The 26,241-nt window shown below is 36.7% G+C and overlaps 1 protein-coding gene across 7 annotated transcripts in view; it reads left to right on the top strand.

Annotated features, from left to right (window-relative positions):
• Positions 1–26,241, top strand: part of PALS2 (protein associated with LIN7 2, MAGUK p55 family member) — a 65,260-nt gene that overhangs the window by 28,888 nt on the left and 10,131 nt on the right. For 5 of the 7 annotated variants that reach the window (XR_007505775.1, XM_049798126.1, XM_049798128.1 and 2 more), the window contains 8 exons: positions 7,181–7,302; positions 12,169–12,321; positions 17,626–17,778; positions 18,306–18,533; positions 19,714–19,845; positions 21,939–22,038; positions 22,597–22,665; positions 23,717–23,878. Coding sequence is in view for 6 of the 7 variants with exons in the window: in XM_049798126.1 (XP_049654083.1) it covers positions 7,181–7,302; positions 12,169–12,321; positions 17,626–17,778; positions 18,306–18,533; positions 19,714–19,845; positions 21,939–22,038; positions 22,597–22,665; positions 23,717–23,878 (1,119 nt within the window). In the remaining variant the exon portion in view is untranslated. The remainder of the gene's footprint in view (positions 1–7,180; positions 7,303–12,168; positions 12,322–17,625; positions 17,779–18,305; positions 18,534–19,713; positions 19,846–21,938; positions 22,039–22,596; positions 22,666–23,716; positions 23,879–26,241) is intronic. The other 2 variants (XM_049798127.1, XM_049798129.1) reach the window with 2 other exon arrangements.

Here is a 26,241-nt window from a genome sequence, read left to right as displayed (position 1 = left end):
GTAGTTTCCATCCTGGGAGGTTTTCAAGACTTTAGTGGGTAAAGCCCTGAGCGATGTGGTGTGCTTACACAGCTGTCCCTTCTTAGAGGATGAGGTTGGATTAGAGACCTCGTGGGCACCCTTGCCACTGAAGTTAAGCTTTCATAACTTGATCCTATTATTTTTCTGAATGTACCCCTGGGAGGAAAATGTTTACCTTTTAGTAATCATTTATTTTAACCGATTACTCTCAAACAGTTGTACATGCTGTAATTCAGTAAGTAATGCTACTTTTTTAGTGGAGCATGAAAACTATTTAAGCAGAAGTATGGTAAAGAGAATTACCTTTTTAAATAATTACATCTCGTGAACCTTTCAGAAGGTACCTTAAGGCCTTCTGCCTCTTCCAGTGTGGCACAAATACCATAATAAAGAAGTAAATTCATTAGGTGGCTCAGACTACAACAGAGGAATCACCATGCAGGTTTCTGCTGTCCTAGCATTTGTTTGCTGCAGAGAACTTTGAACTGTGAGTTTAGATCTCTACATTTAAACCATTATCTGAAGAGGCTTCTCTCTGTCAGAGAAGACATATTCAGCATACTTGTGTGTATACATGTGTATGCTTCCTCAGTTAATCATCATTTGTGACTGAAGCTTGCATCAGTCTTTCTGTAATTAAAAATGTCAGAAAACTTGGTAATATTTAACACCTGTATAGGCTTCAAAGCATCAAGCTTAGTTAGTAAGCATCTGGTTAAGTTAATTGCCTTCATACTTTGCAATTGAGATCTTTTTCTTTACAATCTTTTAAGAAAGAGATGCCTAACACTATATCCTTAGTACTGGATTTTAGTGCATCTCTTACCAATATCTTACTGTTGGTCATGATACATATAGTCAAATAAGACAACCTTTTAATTCAGCTGGTTTTGGAGATGTGATGCTTTGTTCCCTTTTTATCTTTGCTGAAATAATTTTAAAATAGTGCTTTTCTTTCCAAAAGATGCAGCTGTGAAGTCCATCTGTTCATCAGAAAATTTGTGCTTCATCTTTATTTAGACAAACTTCACAGCCTGAAAGAAGTTATGGCTACAGGGTTTGGGATAGGGAAGGGTTGTTCGCTCTTCCCCATAGCTTTTGTGACCTTAAGAGCCATGAAAAATGGGCATGTAAGATGTAGTGGAGCTAGGTTTGATAAGGGTAGGGACTGCTCGAGCTTCTATTTATAGTTATGCTAAAAGAGCTCTATCTTGGCTTGGCAGGAGACTTGCAGAAAATGAAGTAAAAAAAATTAGTAAACATTTCTAAGCATTTATGTTACTTTTTTTTCAACATGCAAAAATTCAGTGAGTAGAATTTGAATATCCACAGGGGCATTCATTCTTATCAATTAGACTTTTCCTCCTTCCTTTACTAATTCACTGCCATATATGCTATTCATTTCTCTGATTCTGCAGTCAGTAAAGTGTGCATGCTGCAGACAACAGCTTCCTTCAAGCAGTCTTACTGTCTTTCTAGGGGAGATACACTGTATTTACTGAATGAGGGATCCTGTTTAGAAAATGTGTTACATAACACTACATGATGTTACAGTGGACTGCTGCCCAAAAATAAGTACTTGAGTTAAGGTGGCTATCAATAGGGCTATAACTGCACTGGCCCAACACTCCCTGCTTGGCAATTGTCAAATAGCCTGGATAAAACCCCACACCAAGGTAGATGTGAAGTTTGTGGATGCTTGAGAGCCCAAGTATCATTATACCCTACTACAATAAGCAATGTAGGCATACCTTATATGGGATTATGTAACTAATTTGTAGCCTGGTGTAGAGGAGCAGAGGGGCTAAATTGCAATTGTACATCGCTTTTATAGCACTTCTCTGGAGGTATTTCTAAATGTGATCTGTGCTCAGTGAATACAGTTGCTGGCTGTGAAAATGCAAACATAATGTTGTATGTGCTCACTGCATAATGCTTTCCCAGAGACTTCTATCTTAAAACCTGGTTTCTGAAATTTACTCTAACAGTAGTATTAGAGGTCTTTGTTAGTGTTTCATATATTCTTGGTCAATAGTCTGTTATTGAATGAACTTGTTTGTACTAGCTCAAAATGTTAACTTGTTCATAGGTACTCCTTTTCTCAGACCTAGGCTGCCAGAAATATTAAAATTCATAACTGGGGAGAGAAGGGGCCAATACAAAATAACTTTTTTTTTTTTCCCACTTCATGTTAAAGCATAAATCCATTTTTTTGAAAACACAAATGCACAACTGTCATTGGTTAAGGGCTGTATGAGTTACAAATGAATTTTCCTTTGTCTATGCTTATTGGGTGTCTTATGAAACTTTTCTTTTGGATATATCCCTCTTGAAAAGGTTGTAAATCACACAAGAAATTGTTTCCAAATTTTATGTATGTGACAAGATTTTAATCTAACTTTCTAGACTTTGTGTGAAGCACCAGCCTCACCAATAGTCCTTGAGGTGTTTATTATACCTTCCTATCTAGATGAGCAGGTCATGTGGAAATAAATATGCGTATGTTTATTTAAAAATATTATACATAATTTTATTTTCATTCCTGGTAGTTTGTAAGCTTGGAGACTTATAAACTGAAATGGAGCTAAAAAATCTGTGCAAGGTATTCACTCTGGAAAGCTTTAATTTTCCCCAATGAGTGACACATTTGTCTTCTGTCTGCAAATCTGGAAAATTTATTTAAATGTATGCTTCCTCTTTCCTTTACATAGAATTAATGTGGATAAGAATTAGGCACTGAAAGAAAGAGTAAAATCAAATTTGATAGCAGAGTCACAGTTGAGAGATTGGTGAAACCCTGTATTTTTCTTACAAGTACAAGAAGAGAAGAGTTATCATAGTATCTTTTACTTATATTTGATATGAATTCACTAATGTAAGTATGTAGAGTACAGTATGTAGATTAAACCTTCAAAGCATCTTTTGGTTGTCTGAAGAGCTATATGTGAATTAGGAGTTAATTCTGGTTAGTAAATTTTGCATTAGTAAGTGGGATTTCTGTATTCTTATGCCTCAGGATGCATGCTGTTTGCTCCAGACATCAATTAACATGCCTTTCCTTCCCCCCTCCCTTTCCCTTTTTGAAATGGGGTTCAAATGACAAACTAGTTTCTCTGAGTATGGGGACATATGCATAGTGGGCTTAAATCGTTCAATGCATGTACACAGCAGACCAGTATGCTCCTGTTGAGTCTTGCTGGAGGCTTTAAACTTCTGTGGTTATGAAGATGTTCTTTGAAAATTGACTGTGAAATTAATTCTATGTGTGTGTATGTTCCCTGTCACCAAAGCCGGGGGCTGGAGTGGAGGGTGGCCCATTGTAATCTCATTTTCTCTTAGGAGTCCCAGCTCAGACTCAGTTCTGTTGTCACTTTTTCCTAAAAATACCTTTATTTCAACAGCTTGCCTCAACTGAGAGCCTGTTTCTGCTGCTCATTTCCTCCTGTTTTGTCTGGAGGCTGTTGTCAATGTGTGTTTCTTGTAATGTGTGTGTTCCTAGATGGTTTTGTTAACCATTGTAGCCAACCATGCCTATCTCATGCTGTCCTCACAAAAGCAAACTCTTTTGTGTTGTGGTAAGAATTTAAAATTTTACCCAGATCGGTCTTTGAAAATAGAAAAAGGCTTGTCTTCAGAGAGAGAAAGAGGTGCATGGTAGAGCTCTCAAAGATAGTTTCTCCTTACCAGTTTCCTCCAAAAGATGGGATGAGAGAGGCGAGAGAGACCCAATTAATTTTCCACTGAAGGAAAAGCACCAATTTGCTTTTCATTGGACAACAAAGTATTCAACAATAAGGAGCCAGGTTTATGCAGTTTGTTCACTGTAGTCCTTAGTTCTTGTATGCCTGACTTAAATGTAAGTTCTACAGGTCTTCCCCTTGCCTTCCCCCCAGTGAGTAACCTCTATCAACATTTCAAGGCAGATTTGCCAGAGAAGAGATGGGAGGCTCAAAAGGCAATTTTTGATAGGGTATTTAGATTTGGTAGTCCCTAAACTCCTTAGTTCCATCTATTTCTTGATTGATAGGACCTGGTCTTTTAAGTAAAATTTTCCTACATGAGTTCTTGCATCTTCAGCTTTCATTCCTGCTGCTCAAAGATAAGATACTTTTCTAAAAGAGCTAAGGTGGCTTTGCCCCAGGGTGAAATTGTTTTAAAGACTGCTACTTGAAATTCCATGTATATCTACATTATTCTGAAAGGTCATTATAATTAAGCCTGGAAACAACATATCTCCTGCTGTTTGTATTTTAATAAGTTTTTTTTCCTCTAGAAATGAATAAACAAAAGCCTGTTGAATAGATACATAAAAAGAGGGTCTATAATACATTCACCAAACTGTCTCCCACCACCACCACCAATTTGTCTTTGGGTAAATCAAATTGTTCGAAAGTACACGTATGAATATCTAAGGCATAAGTAGGTCAATGTGTATGTTGCTTAGACTTTCAAAGCTATTTTCACATGTGAGTAATATTAGCATATCACATTAAATGGGAACTACGTTTGAAGCTGGCCCATGACTTGCATAATAAATGTAGAGTACTGGAATTAAAGTGCTTAGTCTAGCCCGTTACCAAAAGTACCCATGTATTGTCTATTCTTTTTAAATGAACCAGCTGACATAATTCCTGTTGGAAGATGCTTTTGATGACCTTTTGAAAAATAACATTTGGTCACGTTCTGAATTTTTTTGCCAGGTAAATGTAAAGCAGTGAAACACTGTAAAGCATATAAACATTGCTCTAGTTTCTGGTTATCATGTACTAGGTAACAGGTGCAAACACTTTGTTGAAGCTTCTTAAAGCTTTCTCTCATGCTAAAATTTTTTTACTTAACCTTGTAGCTGGTTAAAATAAAGGGATACTTAACAGTATTATTTTTTTATTCAACTACTTAGAAAGATCTTCCCTTTTAAACTACTAGCTACACTGAGGCAATATAGACACCCACATTGTGTTCAAACATAAACAATCCAGGGTGAGTAACGGTGCCTTATCCCAACTTACTGGGGATTTGTTTTTCTGCCTGCCTTTTTGTTTTTCTTTCTAATATTAAGGCAGCATTATTTAATGCTAAGACGACTGTTGCCATGATGGCTGTGCCATGAGAGGAGGCAATCATCAGATGCACAGCAATAGGGAGCTATTTCTGAAAACAGCTTGTTTTGGTTTTGATCACCTGGGATGCAAGTCTGCCTTTGTGAAATATTTGAACTCTGCATGTTGATAAAGGTGTTTGCTGCTTTCCAAGAATGCTAAAATATACTTAAGCAGTTTTGATGCTAGAATTTGTGAAACCTTTATTAAATAAAATATTAATTTGAAAATACCCTATCTGCACAAAGACTGAAAGTCATTCTTGTGAAGCTTAATGTTACTCTCAACAGTTTCCCCTTGATGATGAAGTTTTAATGTAGGGATTTTATTTTTTAATTTGATCATTCTCAATAGAATTCTGAAGGTTACATAAGAAACAGCTGATTAACATAGACAGATATAAGGAATGTCTTTATCATGCACACCTCTGACAGCATCAAGTGCTGCAATTGCAACTGGTAGTTGAGATACGTGCTTTAACCTGAAGGAAGATTTATATTTTTACCCAGATTATTTATAAGAACAAAAGCGCTAACCTGAAGTCCCTTAAAAACAATTTACATAACTGTTAAAAATGTAAAGAAAGCTTATTATTATAACACTTGCAGTATTTATGCAGCATCTAGTACCCTACATAAATTGGCTAGAAACATCTGTCTACTTCTGCAAATACTATAGCTTGCATGACTGCATTAAGAGTCATGAATCTGTAACTGGAATTGAGAAAACGTGAAACAAAGCAGTTGCATCTGCAGCTGAACTAGTCAAGATATAGGACATACCTAGTCTGACAAAGATGTGGACTGCTTACAGGTTGATTTGGTGACTTCTCTAACAGCACTTAGTCTATTATAAAGTAGAAATAATATTGCTTCAAAATCTGAAGGCATAAAGTAAGTGTCATTTTCCCTCCTACTCATGGTTTCACAGAAGATTCACTTTTTGAAAGTGAGAAGTATGGTTAAAACATATTTTTTAAAAATGCAGTCTTTTGACATACACTGCTATAGTTAAAAGGTGGCACACAAGATGATTTGATTGTTGAAAAGTCAGTTCCACTTGACAGGAAGACTGGCCAGAAAATTTTTTCTTGGGATGGAATTTTCTAGGAAGAATTGCAATTAGAAAGTAGGTGTTGAGAAATGCTGTTTGTTTTGTTACTGTGCAGTGTTTCATAATAGCTTTCATTATAAAGCAATGAGCAAAGTTAAGGGTAAATTCCTGTGTGGGAGAAGGGGCATATAGGCTTTCTAATTCTCTTGATATATGCTGCTATGCAACATGCAGAGCATTGGAGTACACAGTGCTTGTTCTAATGCTTTTTAGCTTGTTGCAGATCTCAATAGAAGATTTTTTTTCAGTATACCTGTGTATGTGTCTGTTTGAGCATGTGCATATAACTTGTCAGGAGTTTAAAAGAATACAGTTAAAACCAAGAACAGTATAGGTTATTCACTACTAAGATAATACTGCAAGCTAAGAGTATTTAGTCATGTGTTGGAAAACAGGGAAAGAATGACCATTTACCTTGCAAAGGACATCATAACTGTCTCCAGTGATGCCCCCTTTTGTGCTCAGCCCAAACTGGCACACGTTCTTTGCAAGCTCGGGGCTAGCTGATGTAATCCCAGCTAAGGGCTGCTGCACATGCGCCCAAATGCACAAGATCTCTGTACTATGTGAACATGTGTGAGGACTGAAAGCTTCCTCTGAAAGAGAGATTAAATGAAGAGAGTCATGAATGAGTTGCTTTTATGTATTTGGAAGATTATGCATACCTTATACATAGTTTATACTTTTTTTTCCCCCCAATCTTTAAGTAGTAGCAAATCTTGAAAGGAATGTGCAGGGCCTGGATTTAAGTTGATTGTGGTGATAAGGATTTGGATAGATCTTTTATTTCCATCTTTCAAACAAACAAAAGTTCTTTTTCCATTCTGTCCACTTGCTCTCAGTAGATGTAGTTGGCTGCTTAACATCTCTAAAGTTAATATTGTGTTTCCCAGAGCTTTTGCAAGTCTATTTTGGTCAGTACTTACTTTTTGTTTTTGTTTTGTCAGCAGCCATGCAGCAGGTCCTGGATAACCTGACTGATCTGCCAACATCAACAGGCGCTGAAGAAATAGACCTGATTTTTCTTAAAGGAATTATGGAAAACCCTATTGTAAGATCACTTGCTAAGGTATTTAAACTAGCTGCTCTGAGTAGAATCTGGAAATACTTTAACTCTTAAATTACTGTGTGAACATTGAGTATTGATTGAGGTATTAACAATGGCTTTTATGTATGATACATCTTTAAAAGACTTCAAGGAGTTCTTGAAGGTGAAGATTTGGTATAATGTAATTTCTGTGCATGCTGATTTATTGTTATATGGAAGATTCTAGAGGAAGAAGAAAAATTCAGAGACTCCAGAAATAATGTGGTAACATTATTTATGAAGAAAATGTCAAAATACTTGAAATTAGAAGCAGTTGGTTTTAATATAGTCTTGTGACTACTGTTGTGTGCAAAACCCATATGCCTTCTGACTTTTAGCATTTTTGCCAAAGATGAAAAGTGAGAGCAATAACCTTCTTTCTCCCATGGTATAAACAAGTTTTCTTTTTGTCTTTGGCTCAAAATGACTTTCTGATCAGCCCAGTGAAATATTCTCTCCCTGCCCTTTCCTGGATTCAGAATAATGCTGGGACCTTTGATTTGTCAGCTCTCTGAGACATGGGCTAGCCTTAGGTTTGGTCTTGCATTATGAAAATTTATAGATGGTAGCAATCAATTATAAATATGTAAGGTGATATTTACAAAAAATCTTTGGACTCTGTAATTAAAACATAGGTGATCTTACCAGTAGGAGATGCAGTCAATATTGCACAGCGCTTACATTCTTTCTTAATCTTACTTCATAGAAATAAGCTCCTGTTATGAAGAAGAAACAGTTAACTTAAATGTACCTGTCTCTTTAATATGAATAGACATCTGAAAGCAATGCCCTCTGGGCAGGCATGAAATACTCTGTAAAGCTAAAGGATTGTTGTGCAGGTATTTTGCTCAGTATAAAAATCTGGAAAGGAAAACTTCTCAAAAGAATTTATATAAGAATTTACTTCTGTTTAGCTGTTCAGAAAAATTGGTTGTAAGCGGAAGACACTGCATAGTAATGAACTTAGAAATAACAAGCGTCTCATCTGCTAGTGAGGTGACTGCAGAGGGAAAGATTTGTGTACTAAATTTACTAGAGTAAGTGTAAGCATTTTCTTGCTTAGAGTTGTTTCCAACTTCAGTATGTGCCACCTAGGTCATCTTTAATTTAATATTTATCATGAAGAAAATGCTCATTGCAAAGCATTTTTTTTCTTATCAAGAATTTGTGTTTTAATGGCCAATTACAATTATGTGGAATTTAATGACTAGCAGATGTAAAAAGATGCTTGTAATGGAAACAGATTCTTAACTATAAACTTGCTTTATCTAGAATGCTGAAAGGTTTTAATTGTGGTCATATGGCATGACCACATTCATATTTTGTTTTGTAATTATTTCAGAATTAAACCCCAAAACTCAGTCCTATCCAGCAGAGCTAAATAAGGACAAGATCAAAACGACAACACATTTTGTGACATATATATATAGTTCATATGTATCCATTTGTCTCTAAAAATATATAAAACTTGTTTTTCCTATTAGAAGAGCTAGTTTTAACAGAATATGCAATTCTCAGGACCCTGAGATGGTCAGATTATTTAAGCAGATTCATTTCAGACCAGGCCAGAAACATAAAAGTTTTTAATTTTCCTTTATTAGTCAGTTATTAAAGACTAATCATTATGTAAAGTATCCCAAAAAGGGTAAAAAGAAACTTAGGGAAATGTGCCATGAGCTGTACAAGCTTATTTTTCTCTTCAGTCCTTAAAAAAAACAAAGGCAAGCAATAAGCATAGTAGTTAGTTTATAATATTTGCAATGCAAAGTTTGGCTAATCTTTTAACATTGCATTAATTTCATATTTTTTTTCTGTCTAGAATAAAGGCATCAAGGTAGGAATTACAGATCTTTTTTGGAATAGGGTTCTTTTACTGTACCCTTCCATTCTTCAGTGGGTAGTAGGGCAAAGGTGAAGTAAGTGTAATTACTGTAAAATATATTTTCCTGTCATTTACTGACATTTATAGAATCATAGAATAGTTTAGGTTGGAAGGGACCTCCAAAGATCATCTAGTCCAACCCCCCTGCAATGAGCAAGGACATCTTCAACTAGAACAGGTTGTTCAGAGCCCCATCCAACTTGGCCTTGAATGTTTCCAGGAATGAGGCATCTACCACCTCTCTGGGCAACCTGTTCCAGTGTTTCACCACCCTCACCGTAAAAAAAATTTCTTCCTTATATCTAGTCTAAATCTACCCTCTTTTAGTTTAAAACCATTACCCCTTGTCCTATCACAAAAGGCCCTACTAAAAAGTTTGTCCCCATCTTTCTTACAAGCCCCCTTTAAGTACTGAAAATCTGCAATAAGGTCTCCCTGGGTTCTTCTCCAGGCTGAACAACTCCAACTCTCTCAGCCTTTACTCATAGCAGAGGTGTTCCATCCCCCTGATAATTTTTGTGGGCCTCCTCTGGACCGACTCCCAACAGGTCCATGTCTTTCCTGTGCTAAAGTTTATGTTCAATCCTAACTAGGCCTTAGAATTATTATGCTTTTTTTAAAACAGTTGTTGAAATTGGAACATGCATGATTACTCAGTTTTGCTACTGAGCTGTCTTACCAAAAATTTCTTCTCCTGGATTAACTGTTCTTTTGAACCTCAAAACTTTATCTGCTTTTCTGCAGTCACGCTATTGCTTTTACTATTGTAGTATAGCCTACAGCATACTAGGTGAATGCCTAAGCCTGACCAAGGAAACATTGTAGGAGTGATCTATAAACACTTGAGTCCAGTATTTAGGGTGTCAGATTGTTGGAGGCAAAAGCCTTACTATTTAAACACTTGGCAAGTATAATAAATATTGAATGAATTAAAAGACTCAATTCAGTATCGTTATTTCTGAAATGATGAACTGAAAAAAAAAATTGCAATATCTAAGTTATGTAATACTTTTTTATTATTATTATTATTATTATTCATACCACTCCATATCCTAGTACTCTCCAATGCACTACAGGATCAGAGGTTGTTCACTGATAAACTTTCTGTTCCCCAGTGTATACATGGCCTTGATTTTGGAATGAAGGATAAGGATATTTGTATTTAGATTATACTCTGTGTTAGTGGTAGTATTTTAAATAAAATGAGTGAGAAAGAAAGTAACCCTTATTCTCTAATCTTCTAAAGGTTTTGCAGTTGGAGTATGTTTAAAAGTCAATAGACTTGTGGTTTTACTTACTGTAAAAGTAGTAGACTTTAAAAGAAGGATATTGTTTACTGTATGTATTATGTACAAAATAGCATTCCCTTATCAAGGAGAATGTGTGTAGGTGCCCAGCTTCCTATGACTTTGTAATCATGGTCATTTGGATTGTGTGTGTTGATGTTGGGAAATGTTTGAAATGCCTTTCTCTATGTTGTTAGCCTTTCCAGTGTTTGATCATCAGTCCTGCAGAAATTCCATTTTATAGATATGAAGCAGAATTTAATACTCAGGTGATTTCAGGAAACAAAGTTTTCTGGTTTTAGCAAAATTTTATTTTAACATCTGTTTTAAAGCACTAATAAGAAAGTAGATGTGTGCACATACCTTCAAGTTATATATATGGGAAGTATAGATAGATGACTCCCAGATACATCTGTTAGTTCTTGTGGTTTTACATGCCAAAGCAATTGTTCTTTTTTGAACTTCTTGTTGCTATGGTGTTGTAAATAACTCTTAATTGAGTGAATTGAGAATTTTAGTTATTTTGGGCCTCCTCTTATTCCCTATTTTTATGATACAGCACTACTGTAATAAATAAGTGAAGCATTCAGATTTGTGAGATGTTACTCTTGCTGCTCAAAGCTCCTACCTTTCAATGAATTTAAGTGTCTGCAGTGTTTAGGAAAGGATTATGTCTGCAGCAATAGCTCTAGAAAGAGATGAAAAGTTATCACAGAATCACAGAATGGTTGAGGTTGGAAGGGACCTCTGGAGGGCATCTAGTCCAATCCCCTGCTCAAGCAGAGTCACCTGGAGATGGTTGCCCAGGACTGTGTCCAGATGGCTTTTGAATATCTCCAAGGAGGGAGGCCCCAATCTCTCTGGGCAAACTGTGCCAGTGCTCAGTCACCCTCACAGTGGAAAAAGTGTTTCATTGTGTTTAGACAGAGCCTCCTGTTTCCGTTTGTGCCCATTGTTTCCTGTCTTATCACTGAGCACCACTGAAAAGAGCCTGGCCCTATCCTCCCTTGTACCTCCAAGGGTACAAGGTTTGTACCCTCCCTTCAGGTATTTATACACATTGATGAGATCCCCTCCACCCCCGCCAAGCCTTTTCTTCTCACCTCCAGGTGTGCCTCACCAGTGCTGAGTAGAGCTCGACCTTCTGGCAACACTCTTTCTTCTTAATGCTGCCCAGGATACTGTTAGCCACCTTTGCTGCAGATTTTTCTTTAGCGTTTCCTTTAGTTATGCAGACTTTCCTTTAGAATTTGCTGTTTGGAAGATTTTTGAATGAGAGGAGCCTGGGGTAGATGCTTCTCTTGTAGATTTTTTTTTTTTTTGGAGCAGATCCCATAGTTCCCTTTTTGTCCTTCTTCTAGAAGGTGTACTTGTACGGGGTTCTGAAACAGAAAAGATATGAGGCACTATACTGTTCAGAGGACTGTTTGTGTATATAGCATAGAGGTTATAGGAAATAAGGACATACAAGCATCTTTGACAGGTGCTGCTTATAGTTTATTGGGTCACATAGTTAAACATGCAAAATCCTTCAGCAGCTATAAAATATACAGATTATATTATATGTAATTTTTCTGGCTTTCCTGCTAAAGGTTGCATCAAGAAATTATTTAAAAGACTTTTAAATTGGAACTAGAAAATTTCTATTTACAGTATAGTCTTATGTATTTAATCTTACAGGCACATGAGCGACTGGAAGATTCTAAACTTGAGGCTGTCAGTGATAACAACCTGGAGCTGGTGAATGAAATTCTTGAAGACATCAGTCCTTTAGTAAATAAAGATGAAAATATTGCAGAATTGGTTGGAATACTCAAGGAGCCTCATTTTCAGGTACCACCTTTTTACTGTGCATTACCTACTTACTAACATATGAATCTAGGAATAATAATGAAACAAAACCTGAACTGTAGCAAACTTTAATATGTAGGATTTTATTCTGAATGAAAAGTAAAGCAGAAGCCATGTGGGGTTAAGAATGAGCATGATTTTATTCTTTGGTATCACCTCAAGAATATCTTCACTCATATTAAAATCCACTGGAGTTTCTGTTACAGATCTTGAACAAATATTCCTATATGACTGGAGTTTCCATAACAATTCCGTGAAGACTTCATCCTTAGCATTTCCAGATGGTTTCAATTCCTGATACTGACCATTCTGCATTTCGGTTCAGCTGTTGACATTCATACTCATGTGTAAGATGTAGTTTGTGGAGTGAATGAACGTGATTCTTCTATGATGCGGTCTGCACTGCAGCTTAAATTGAGACTCTGCATCCCTCTCCTGTTGCTTTACTTAATATAAGTGAAGTTTTGACATATGCTTGTCAAAGGCAGATGTTTTTCCATAGCTGCCATTCTATTACCAGCTTCCATACTGACTGTTGAAAATTAGGGTTTCTAAATCCTTGGTAGATTCTGGACTTTCTAGGCAGGCTTTAGCTGACTTTAGCACTTAGCTATAGGTACCCTGTAGAAGAACATAAGCAAACCTTTTACCACAGTATAAATGTGCTTCTTTTGGCAGTCAGGTATAGAGCCATAGACATTTTTGGTGTATATGCATTTAAACACATGTTTTTCTGAATTTTCAGTTATACATTATACAAACATAGCAGTGAGGTGCATTACCACTTAACATAAAGAAACACCAGAAATACTGTCAAGCTGTGTTGTGGCCTGCTGGAAGAGGGAACACTTTAAGAGCTCAGCTTTTGAGGTGGTAGCTATTCTTAGTGCTGACAGTTCCTCTGCCTGTTCTGAAGAGCAGTATGTTGGCCTCCCTTGTGCTCTTATTTGTCCAGAAGGGTATCATAGCTAAGAGATTGAAGACTATGATTTTGAGGCTTACTGGTGAATAAACCTGCAAATTGGTCTTTGATCCCTTAGCAGAGATTGGTACTGGAAAACGAGAGGATGAGTTTGGAGGAATTGGTAGTTAAAATGCAAAAAGATTGGAACCTGGGGCCAAATGGTGCAGTGACAAACCTAACAAGGATCCATTGTGTTAGATTCAGAAACAAAGCTGACAAGTTGAAGAGGATGAATTAGAAGGAAGATGAAAAGGATTTAAGTGAAGTGCTGGAGTAGACTGGCTTTGAAAGGCACTGTAGCGTTGATCTCTGGAGAGAGATGGCAAAGACCAGAGACCAAGTGGGCAAAGAATCTTTGTGGTGGAGACTGGAAATGGCCTCTAGGAGACTGAGATCAAATAAGAATTTTAATTAAGGTGAATAGCCAATACTAAGGCAAACCTGGCATTCATTCCTGTTCAGTGGTCATATTTACAGAGAGGCACAACATGATGTTGGTGTCGGTTACTCCATTAGTTCACGCTTAAGCAACTTACACATTTATTTAAAAGTTCCAAAGTAGCTGGTGAACAAAAATGACTGGCCATCAGGCCAGTATGTATTGAAGAACCAGCTGGCACATGCAGTGCATAGAAAAGGCTATAGCAAGTCTTAGCAGACAGTAGCTGGAGAGCAGAAGACATGAGTGGTAACAGAGTTTGCCTTGAGATAAGATGGAGTTGAAAAGTATCATCCTGTTGCAGTGGTTCAACATGCAGAAGAATCACTTCTGCTGCTTTTGGAAGAACTTGTTCAGTTACTTTCACCTTTCCAAGAATTATGCAAGCCATTCATCCTAAATAGATTCTGCTGGCAATAAAATACTTAATCTGAAAAGCAGCCAATATTTTATTCTAATAGCTTTAAAATGGCTAATCACACCTTTAAAATGTTTCATGTAGAAAAGTGATCTTAAGTTTCCTCCTAGACAGATCTTAATTTATAGGGTTATTTTTCCCATATATTCATGCTTCCTTACCAGCCCCCCCGATTTCTCTAAGATCTTAAATGATTTCCTCACTTTTCTAGAACAGCCTTTCAAAATGTCTTCTTTTCACATGTACGTTAGGGGCCTGTAGTCCATTTATTAAGTTCTAATATTTAAACAGTATTGTCAGAGAAGACTAGCACATATTTAGTGCATAAAAGAGGAATGGAAATATTTTAAGTACTTCTGAGTCCTTAAGTGTTAGGAAAGGACTTGTGAATTCAGGACCATAGACTTGTTCTGCTCTTGTGTATTTCCTCTCCCACCCTCCACCCCCAATTTGTAATTTAATTGTTTTATTCGATCACACTTGGGGGAATAGTTATCATATAGGGCAGGTAACGCTTCCGTAACATGTATAGATTGTGCTGAGAATTTTTTTAAGAAAAACAAATTTTGCATTTGAACTTGGCTTCAGCACTGTAGAGACCCTTGGATGTTTAATGTTTCTTTGTTTATTGAATTTTGAATTACTTTTAAAATTCATTTTTACCTGTTAAATAAGTACAGTCCCAGAAAACTACTTAAAGAAGTCAATATGTTCTAAGTTTATGGATTACTTTATGACAGTATCTCGCACAAAAGGGCCATACTGCCTGCCACAGAACTGTATGTCCATTGCGCTATATCTCTTGTGATACAGAGTTCTTCTAAATGCCCTGTTCTGACAACATTGCCATTTTTGTCATGAGAACCTTTCTACAGTTATCCAGTCTTGGATAGTCAGCTGGTCCTGTTTAGACATGCTGCATGGAGGAAACTTTGAACCATTTTATGGTTGTTGATTATTCAGTCCATGTTGTCTTGCAGACTTTGGCAGTGGTTTTATAAGTGTTCCAGCACCAGTATGGGAAAGGTCAGACTCCAGGGGAGCTCTGGAGTTGCAGGAGGACAGGATATCACTTTTTCCTATACCATGAGAAAGAAACAAGTGAAGTTCATTCAACTGTATTTCTCAGATCACTCAACCATATTACTGAAATAAGACAGTAACTGAGCGACATAAAATGTTGGAGTAGTCCGGTAGTGGATACAGACACATGGCCCCTGTTGCCAGGTGGCTTCAAGTGTTCTTCAGCACTGTATGCTGTGACCTGGGTGGCTGGAAACAGTCTTGTAAAACTGGTATAGATTATAGAGTTGCAGAACCAAGGGTTAGGTATGGGAAGGTAATAAGTTAACTATGGCTTGTTTTAAGGAAAACAATAAACTACTTTTCTTACAGAAATGATTTTATAATTGTGGGCAGCAATGTACAGTCCCTGATAGTCACAGTTCTGTGACTCACTCGTCATGTAAATAGCAGGAAAAGGATTTTGTGATTGAGAGACGGTTAAGTAGTAGTTGAAAGAATTCATGCTTATCCATAAAACTGAGTGAATAAATAGGATCAGAACGTAGAATGGGATCAGATTTAAGAACTGAAGAATCTCACAGAGCATGTTAATTTGAAAAGGATGACACAGACTGTTATCTTAGCAGACTTTTTTAACTGTGGATCAGATTATAATCCATAAATTATATGACCGTTAAGGGCAGGGAGCTGTACAAGCATGGTTATGTGTAAGGCTCCATGAGAAATCTAGTGGTTTGTAGCCAGAAAGTTTGGGAACAATTTGTTCTAGCATGTGACCAAAAGAGAAAACTGGAAGTATCCTACTGGTGTATCTACCTAGTTTTGTCAGTGGTAATGTGTTAAAATGTGTAGTTGATGCTAGTTGGTTTCATTTTGGAAATGTAGAAAGATCCAAAAATGTTGCTTACAAACATTGGCAGAGAGAGATCTATTCTCCTAGTTTCTGGATTGGATGTGTCTTGGATAATGAAGAATTAGGAATTGCTACCATCTGACAGCTGCTTGATTTAAATAAATGATTGTTTTTCCTATTTAATTTGATTTGGTTTATGTCCACAATATGAGAGCAACCACAATAAGCAGCTGTCTTTACAGTCTTAATGGCAGGGGCAGAATAGGTGAATTACTACCTCCCTCTAACCTCAAGCTGAAGTATCAGCAGAGTCATCATGTGATGGGCAGATTAAAATGACTGTTCAGGTTTGTGACACTTTGAGGGCTTGCGTGTTGAGCTTAGCACTAAACTAATATGGTTGCACAACTTTTAGGTTGGAGGTGGCTTACAGAAGGATGGAGCAGAGTGCATAGCAAAATTCTTAAATTTGCTTAAATGTTGCCTGCTCACCTGATCTGCTTTCTAGGAGTTTGCTGTCTTCCTCTGGCATGTGCATGTCACTATCAGTGACAGTGCCTCTGGTGTCTTCTCTTTTTAGCTACTTATGCGACACCAGTCAGTGATCTGATTTAAGACTGTATCTCATCAGGTCACTGTTTGAAACAAAGCTATGTTGTTGTTGTTTGAGACCTAGTAGGCATCTCCTCTACTTGCTTCTTTTCCTTTCTCTGTCAGTGAGACTCTGTGCTATAGGATGCTTTATCTTGAACTACCATATATAGTGGCTATAGGGTGTCCGTTTTCCTCTTTAAGACAGAAAGTCTCCACTGTCTAATTTCACAAGTTTGATCTTGTTTTACCTGTATGTATTGTCTTATTAATCTTTTCTTTAAATTCTAAAGTATCTTTTATGAGAAAATAAGTCTAAATTGCATTGTCTTCCAAAGATGATTATATTTATTTGGATCTCCTCCTTTTGCTTTGTATTTACGTATGTGGACTGGTGAAAACACGATCAACTATGACGTCTTAGCTGTTGTCTTCCAGAAAGTGAATTCTGTCAACTTGGATTCATTTGGTGCTAGAATCTTGCCTTGGCTTTATGCAAGCAGAAAGCACTCATTCTGTAGATTGCTAGAAATCTTTGCACACCTGTAATTATCCAAATTACTGTGGAGGAAAATTTTATTACATTAAACACGAGTATCTAATGATGAGTTATCTTCATTTTTGTGCAGTGGGTTGTTCGTTTACTTTAACCATTTGCTGGGATACTGTCTCATTAGGTGAAAGACTATTTTAGGTACTCCTTTTTCTCTGTATTCTTCCCTGCAAGATCACATATTCCTCCCAAATTCATTACATTTCTCCTATATTTCCTTAAGAAGAAGCATTTGTATTTACAAAAGAGAGCATATTTACTAAGACAGTAGGCTTATCAGTCCATGTGAGTACTTCTATGTCAATTTTTGCTCCATTCCATGTGAAGTAAGAGTTTTATGATCTGGTCCCAAAAGGGCAGATTCAGTGGTTATTCAGCACTAAATCCTTTTGCAAATGGTTATTTCATGATTTAAAAAATGGCTTTTTCTGTTCCTTTGCAGTCACTCTTGGAAGCACATGATATTGTGGCTTCAAAATGTTACGATTCCCCTCCTTCTAGCCCAGAAGTCAATAATGCTTCAGTGAACAATCAGATTGTTCCAGTAGATGCTATTCGTATCCTTGGAATTCACAAAAGAGCAGGAGAACCACTGGTAAGTAATTGAAGATGAGTGTGTCTTTTATTTAAAGTACAAGTGAAAACGTTTGCATGTGCCCGATTTCTTGCATTATGTTTCAATTATTTCCATTATTAAGTTGTGTAATTTAATGGGTGATAGGATCAGTATTGAGAGGTTGAAATAAGATATTTGTGTGTTCTCTGTCCTGTTCTCTCTAAGAAATTATTGGGATAGCGAATAGGCAGTCACTAGGCTGAATGACTTGCTAGCATAACTGACTAATACACCATCTCTTTGGTCCTGATACAAAATGACAGGATTGTGTGCAGTCAAGAACAATACAGTCATTGTTCAGTCATATGAAAACCTTGTCTGAAAGCACTTTTGTGTTACCTGCCGTTATCAGTGTATTAGAAACTCTTACGCTGTAGTAACTACTACTGTATGTTTTCACTGGGGTATACAGAATATCCCATAGCTGTATATTTTTGCTTGAGATAATGGTAAAATGAAATTGAAATTCAAACAGTGGTAATCTAGATATCACATACCTCTTTCAGGGTGTTACGTTTAGAGTTGAGAACAATGATCTGGTAATAGCACGAATTCTTCATGGCGGAATGATAGATCGACAAGGTCTTCTGCATGTAGGTGACATTATTAAAGAGGTGAATGGCCATGAGGTTGGAAACAATCCAAAAGAATTGCAGGAACTGCTGAAAAATATTAGTGGCAGTGTCACTCTGAAGATTCTCCCCAGCTACAGAGACACTGTTATTCCTCAACAGGTCAGTAGCACATTTCTAATAATTCTGTCAAAAGAACTTCTGCTTGGTACTTGATCGCATGAGATTATTTTAAGATTTTGGATTAGACATATTTTAATTATTTTGTGTATTTAATGCTAGCAGGAAGGCTAAAATGTAGATACCTGTATTCTCCTTTAAGTACATTTTGGAAATGGGTTTATTCAGTAGATTAATACCACACCTAATAAGCCTGCCTAAAAAAATATAATTAGTAATCTCAGATTGATAAGCATTTGTATACTACATATAAAGCATGTCTCTTTGACATCCAGTGACCTCGGATGACCTAGCCTCAATCACACTAAACTGCAGTGAACTGCGTGTGTTTATAACACAACCAGTGTTCCAAGTAATCTGTTTCATAGAATTCAGAAACATACTGAATTCAACAGATGAGCTTGAATTCTGTGACTTAAGTAGAAACTTGGATGGTGGCTATTCCTTATCCTTTTGTTGTTGCTGTAGGATGTTGATTTCTCTACTGCAGAAGTAACTTGTTGCTCTAAAGCAGTGCCTCTGAAACATCTTATGAGACACTCCTTCAGGTAGTGGGTCTTAATGCCCGTGACTGTAATAGACTATGCTTACATTGAGTAGATGCTGAGGGAATGTGCTGTATTTGAGGCAGGTGCACTGCTTTCTTTGCTCCCAACCTGGTAGAAAAAAGTCAGTCTCTACTGATGCAACTTACTGTTTCTTCCTCTGCATCAAATTTGAGTCTTAAGCAGTCACATATCTTGTTTGTTTTAAAACTTTGAGTTCATAGCAAAATTCTTAAGATTCCACAAGCTTTAAATACAGTGCCCACATTCTGAGAATTTTTTATATTTTTAAGTAATTTAAAGTCAGAATACTAATTGAATTGTATATGCTGAAATGCAAAAATGAGTGTTTTGTAATACATTGTCCAAATAGAACAGCTGTTTTTTTTATTTTTATCATGAAGCTCCTTCAGCCAAGGTTTGCACTGCTGATTATTGTACTCTCTCAGGTGTTATATGCCAGTTATTTCCATAGATTGTATTTTACTTGCCAAATGCAACTTTGATCATGTCAAACTTCTTATGCTGTAGGTAAAGACATTACTTCAGTTTGACAGATAAATTAGTCAGAGTGTATTTTATAATGTTTAAGCTTTGTAAATTTTTACACATTTCAGGTTTTTGTGAAGTGTCATTTTGATTATAATCCATATAATGACAACCTCATCCCATGCAAAGAAGCCGGTTTGAAATTTTCTAAAGGAGAAATTCTTCAGATTGTAAACCGTGAAGATCCAAATTGGTGGCAGGTTGGTAAAAAGATTAAAAAAATAAAATAAAAATCTGAAAAGTTTCACTAATTGCCTTAATAATAAACTCTTTAAATTATGATCTACTCCCATTTAACAGTAGATATAAGAAAAAATATTTACACTGCAATCCAATTTCAAGCTAATATCAAGATATTAACAATTGAAATACTGGAGAAGATTGAATGGTATAAATTGTGTATGTAACACTCATTTTGCTATTACTGCTATTTATTTGTCTTTGTTCTTGTATCATAAGCCTAGACATTCCAATACCAGTTTAAGTGGACAGTTTCTAGGAGAAAGTCTTAGGTTGACTATGTTAATTTTGGTAAGCCTTCCCTGACAGCAACTGTGGAAGAAGTGGACCCCTTCCTGAGTGCTCAGAGTTGAGGAGAGAGAGGGGGAAATTAACCCTGTGGATTTGAAGAGGGGTGAGAATAGCTATTTGGAGAAGCTGTATCTTTTATTTCTATAGTGGTGGTCAATGTCTGTGAGCTGTAACATGCATGTTCATAATCAAAGTGTTTGGCACTCTTTGAAATATTAACAGTTCATCCTGCTTTATGGTTGTAGTTTTACATTCAGTCCTTCAGTAGAAATGTAATCCACTGCTTATGCTATTTTTACTTTTTTCCAAAATGCTATACACACAATTAAACATCATCAGTGCCTTTGAAAGTGGGACGAGTAAATCTTTAAGACACTTTTCTCAACCGAGATACTCAAAATTGCAAGTGGCAGTGGCAATCTAGGCAAAGAGTTTAGCATTATTAATTCCCCTTTCTACCCCTAAATTGCTCACCCTTTGCTAGACAACAAGCAATAGTGAGCCAAACGTTACTTGAGAGCAATATATATATATATATATATGACTTCCTTAAAAGCAACAAAAATATTTGAATGTACATCAACAACTGTTGCTGAATTCTGTTGCTTTTCAGTGACAGTAGTAACAGAAAGAAAGAGAATAAAAAGTATGAGGGAAGGCAGAAAATTTATTACTGTGAAGTTAATTAGTTTCAGAAGTTAGATACTCCAAAACTCTGGACTAGTTTGGCACTTAGCTTATATGCTGTCTTCTGTATTGCTTTTCAAATTCTCCAATTGTAACTTGTGGGAGTCCAGGAGAAATAAAACTTAAAACACTTCATCAGTGGCAAAAATGAAATGTGTTAAACAACTATAGCGTGTTGCAACTATTGCTATGCAGATCATGCCACTGGGAAAGAAAGTTATTTTTTCCTTGTGCTTTCTAGAAATGCTAGAAAACTTGCTAACTGTAAAAAATCAGTTAGTCAGAGGTAAGAGCGTAGAAGTTGAAAAGCAAACAGTTCCTGTTAGCAAGAGACAGGCCAACCATTTGGGGAGAAGGAAAGTGTAACATTTTGTAACTGTGTTTGTATGTGTTAAGCTTGCTGAGAATTGAGCTTGCCATGAAATTATTTTATAGAGAATTTTAGCCAAACTTTCATTACTAGGTGTCATGGTTTAACCCCAGCCAGCAACTAAACACCATGCAGCTGCTCACTAGGAATAGTTAAGTTACTAAGATTTTTAAAACTGTAGTCACTTAATGCAAAAAGCTTGAAGGCATGATTAGGCATGTGTTAATGGCATTCACTGTTTGTGAAATGACAGCTAATAAGCTGCACTGTAACCTCTTTGGAGCAGCTCAAGAATACAAAATAAGTGTACTGTGTACTAGAAAGTCTTGATTTTTGTCACTTGAGAGATCAATGTCTAGAACCATAGGACTCCATTTAGGGTTTTGATGCCAAAGGTTTATGGCTATAGGAGCTTACTAACTTAATGGGAACCAGTAATGAAACTTGCATCTATTTTATTTAAGTTTCCTGAATTTTAATAGTCAATGGCAAGATGTTGTTACATAAGACAGAATTTTAATATCCACGTCTAAGTTTGAATTTCCAAGTTTCAGTAGTAAATGTATCAACACTCACCATTGAGAAACTCTGGCAGTGTGAAAGTCACGTCAATACCATGTCGATGAGAGAATGCTTCTCACAAGTTACCTATGATAATTTTTTTTTCCTTCTTTTTTTTTTTTTTTTTTTTTGCACTGCACCTAGGCTAGTCATGTCAAAGAAGGAGGAAGTGCAGGGCTTATTCCTAGCCAGTTTCTGGAAGAGAAGAGAAAGGCCTTTGTTAGGAGAGACTGGGACAACTCAGGTGAGATTTAATGAATTTCAGGAATAGATGTTGCTCTGACTCTGACTTGTTTTGCTTTCCCTGCCTTCCCAGATACTAGAAAACTGCTGTGTGAGAATACACAGACTATTGCAAAATGCTAATTATTATATTTTGGCTTTGACTGAAGGACAAAGGCTAAAGTCTATGCTTAGTCTTCATAGATACATGAATCAGTTTTGCCATGTGCTGATGAAAAGCTAAATGAGGTGGGAAAGGCATAAGAATTAGCTCTTTTTTTTTTTTAAATTATGTTTTTATAGTATGCACTGAAGGTTAATAAATTAATTCTGTTTGATGGATTTTTCTGCCGCTTTTTACAAAGCGTTCCAGGAAAATTAATTTTTTCTCTGTGTTCAGTTCTTACTATACTGTTTGATGTGTATGAAAATAGATGTGATCTGCTGCCCTAGAATATATAAAATTCTAAAATAGTCCTTGTAAATTTAATTAATCTAAACTTGCATAAGTTCATGTAAATAAGCTTCAGAAAAACCTGTTTAACACAAATCATGAGTTGGTCTCAATTTTTATTTCTAGGGCCTTTCTGCGGAACAATAAGCAGCAAAAAAAAGAAAAAGATGATGTATCTCACTACAAGAAATGCAGGTATCTCTTAATATTACATATGAGTCAAAGTTCTTTAGGCATCTAAACTTCCAGAGTCTAGCGTATCTGAAAGATTTGCAGTAAAATATTTGACTATAAATTTGATAGATCAGACAGTTTTTGTGGTTTAAAAGCAATAGTGACCAGTGAAGGTATGATCATGCTGAGTACATCTTTTGATATGTGGAAGTCAGAGAAGAACTATGTGTTAAAAAGAGGAAAAAAAAATGAAAGCTTTGTTGCCAGCAGGTTGAGGGATGTGATCCTTCCCCTCTACTCAGCACTGGTGAGGCCACACCTGAAGTGTACTGGACTCCTCGCCAGTGCAAGAGAGGCATGGACATATGAATATGATGAAGGGACTGGAGCGTCTCTCCCGTGAGGGAAGGCTGAAAGAGCTGGGACTGTTCAGCCTAGTGAAGAGACGACTCGGGGCGTCTCATCAATGTGTCTAAATACCTGAAGGGAGGGTGCAAACGGGATGGATCCAGGGTCTTTTCAGAGGACCCCAGTGACAGAACCAGAGGCAACACACAACAACACAGGAGGTTCCCTTTCAACATCAGGAACACTTTTTCCACTGTGAGGGTAACTGAACACTGGCACAGTTTGCCCAGAGAGGTTGTGGAGTCTTCTTTCTTGGAGATAATTGAAAAGCTGTCTGGACATGGTCCTGGGCACCCCTCTCCAGGTGTCCCTGCTTGAGCATTGAGGTTGGACCAGATGCCCTCCAGAGGTACCTTCCAGCCTCAACCATGCAGTGATTCTGTGAAAGCTCACTAATTGTTAATCACAGTTTTCACATTCTGATCAATCTTGGATTTTCTCCTTGGAAGTAAACGTAGTAATCTGACCGTATGCTGCCTGTGAAGGGGTAACTATTTTATTACCATACCAATTTAAAACAAGAAAGCTTGTATCAGACTTAATGCCCTTTGACTACTATTTATATTCACATGTGATCTGTTGATACATAGCAGGACTGCTTAATTTTTTTTCTTACAGTACTGACTGTGTATTAACTGTTGCATTTGTACATTTTTCAATGTAGAATTTGATCGTCATGAAATCCAGATCTATGAGGAAGTAGCCAAAATGCCTCCTTTTCAAAGGAAAACACTGGTCTTAATTGGGGCCCAAGGAGTGGGGCGAAGAAGTTTGAAGAACAGGTTTATAGTACTGAATCCCACTAGGTTTGGAACTACAGTGCCATGTAAGTTGTCAGCATTTCTATTGTAATATCATACTTTGAGTCTCTGATTATCTGGAAAATACCTGATGTTTATCCCTGTGATTTGGGGTAGGAGTGATTTTGTCAGAGTATAAAAATTGCATAGAGTGGGAAAACAAAAGATTCTTCATCTTCTCAGACAACTGAACTAACATGTGATGACAGTGAAAATATTTGTAAGTAGCAGTTAAATGTTACAGATGCTGCAGAAAAACAATTTTTGTATGTGCAGTATTTCAGTCTGCTAGGTTTCTTCAGTGCCAGTCACCATCAGTTACTGAGGGGATTCTAGAAGTTCCTAGTAGTCTTCTGTAATGAACAGCCAGTGGAGTTTCTCAGGTCTGCTGTTTAGTTTTCCATCTGTAGAAGCACCCTAAGCATTACAAATTGTTACTTTAGTATGAGAAATGCAGGGAAAAGCAACAAACTTCCAATAAAACTAAAGTGTTTGTGATGTCCGAGATTTGTATGACAGTGAGATGGTTTAATACACCTAGCCTCAAGCCCATGATCTTTCTTTTTTTTCTATCAACTTCAGAAAAAGACCCTCCTCCCTTACTGAAGTATTGTTCTCTTGCCTTCCTTCCAGATAGTTACTTTGCTCATTCACAAGCTCTTTATTTTTTTTAACTGCCCCCTTCTGTTTGACTGCTGACCAGAGAAGTCCACCCTAGCTACATTACTATTCTCCTTCTGCCACCTGCTTTTTAGAATTTCAAAAACAGTGCCTTCCCTTCTATTTTCAGTGGGTAAGAAGTAGATCTGATAATAGACAGGGGAGGAGGTACAGGTGTGACAGATAAATTGTACAACACGAGAGAACCAGTCTCTCTCATTTGTTGAATCTCTTAATGCCAAAACTGGCCAGGGCACTAAGAATTGGTATGTGTGACTGATAACAAGGTTGACTTCTCAGTGTTACTTTTTTACAGAAGTCTTCCCCTGGGAATCTCATTATTTTATATTGGCAAAATAGCAATAAACTTTTTATTACTTCTAAAATTCTTTATTCCCTCTTAAAAAAGCCCTCAAAATTACTGGTTTCTCTAAAATGCTATATAGATGCTTAAATATATTAAGTAATGCAACACTGTATTAAAATGCTTTTACTTGGAGCTCTTGAACACCCTTCAAAGGCATAAAAATTGACTTTTCCCACCTAGCAATCTGACAATCTAATCATGCACATGCAGTACATAGTTTATTGTATACAGAATCTCCTCTCTATTCTACTTATAATCTAAATACAAAGTAATCAGTAATCTTAGTTGGCCTCAGTTTCTTTCATTAGAAGATTCTCCCGGTTATTCACAGTTGAATACGTGTGGGTTTTTTTGGTTGGCTTTTTTTTTCTTTTCTTTTTTTTCTTTGTGTAATGTCTGAAATCGATCCATTTTTCTATGGGGAGAAGCATGTACTTGGTGTTGAGTTCTAATCTAGCAAATGGTGCTGTGTTTTTCCTTCAGTGTGGATAGCTGAACTGTTAAGTCATCTTCTGGCTGTAAACTGTTAAAGTTCATTCTCCAAAATTTATTTCAAACTAATATGATTTTGGGGGCGGGGGGTATTATATTAACCATTATAGTTTCAATCTTTCTGTAGAATCTTGGCTAAAACTAGATGTTCTAGTAGTATGTTTATTGCTAACAGCTTCAGAAGATCATTTCTCCTGGGACTTGAGTTTCTATAATAATGAAGTTGATAGGAATTACTGGAAGGGGGAGGATGCTTTCCACTTGTATCACCAAGTGGTGACAGGGCATGATATAGCTGTTGCCAAAGGGATCCATTTTCACTTTCTTGCTTAATGTCTGTACTGTCCAGTATAGCCAATACCCAAGATAGCTGCTAGTGTTTTACTTAAATGTTGGCTTTAATCTCTCTGCAGTGAATCTACCTTGCTTTAAAGGGTAAGTTGTCCTGGAAAGCAGCATTAGCTGGCCTCCACTAACATTCTGCTTATGGCAGCTGGGCTTCTTCTGATATTTAAGCTAACTTCCTTTATAGCTAGCTCAGGTCATTCTACCCTGAATAACAGGGCAAACACAGTGAGCAAAGTATGTGCTAAGGTTTGAGGGGCAGGTTGGCGTGTGCTCAGTTATTTTCAGAAGTACATCTGGCATTTGAGAGTTAACTTCCATTTGATTTCCAAGTCACTTAAATAATTATTTTATTAAGTGAATAATTAAAAAGATGACATGAATGAGTATTGTATATGGTGTGAAGGAGTAGTACAAAGGAAATAAGCAAATGGGTGGGTAAGCAACATATAGGAAAGAATAGAAATAAAGGGAACAGGAGGGGCTGTGCTCAGTTTTGAAACTTACACTAGAATAATTAATTAA

The sequence above is a fragment of the Accipiter gentilis genome, chromosome 4 (assembly GCF_929443795.1).
Source record: "Accipiter gentilis chromosome 4, bAccGen1.1, whole genome shotgun sequence".
Classification (NCBI taxonomy): Eukaryota; Metazoa; Chordata; class Aves; order Accipitriformes; family Accipitridae; genus Astur; species Astur gentilis.
This window is presented reverse-complemented; position numbering and strand designations above follow the sequence as displayed.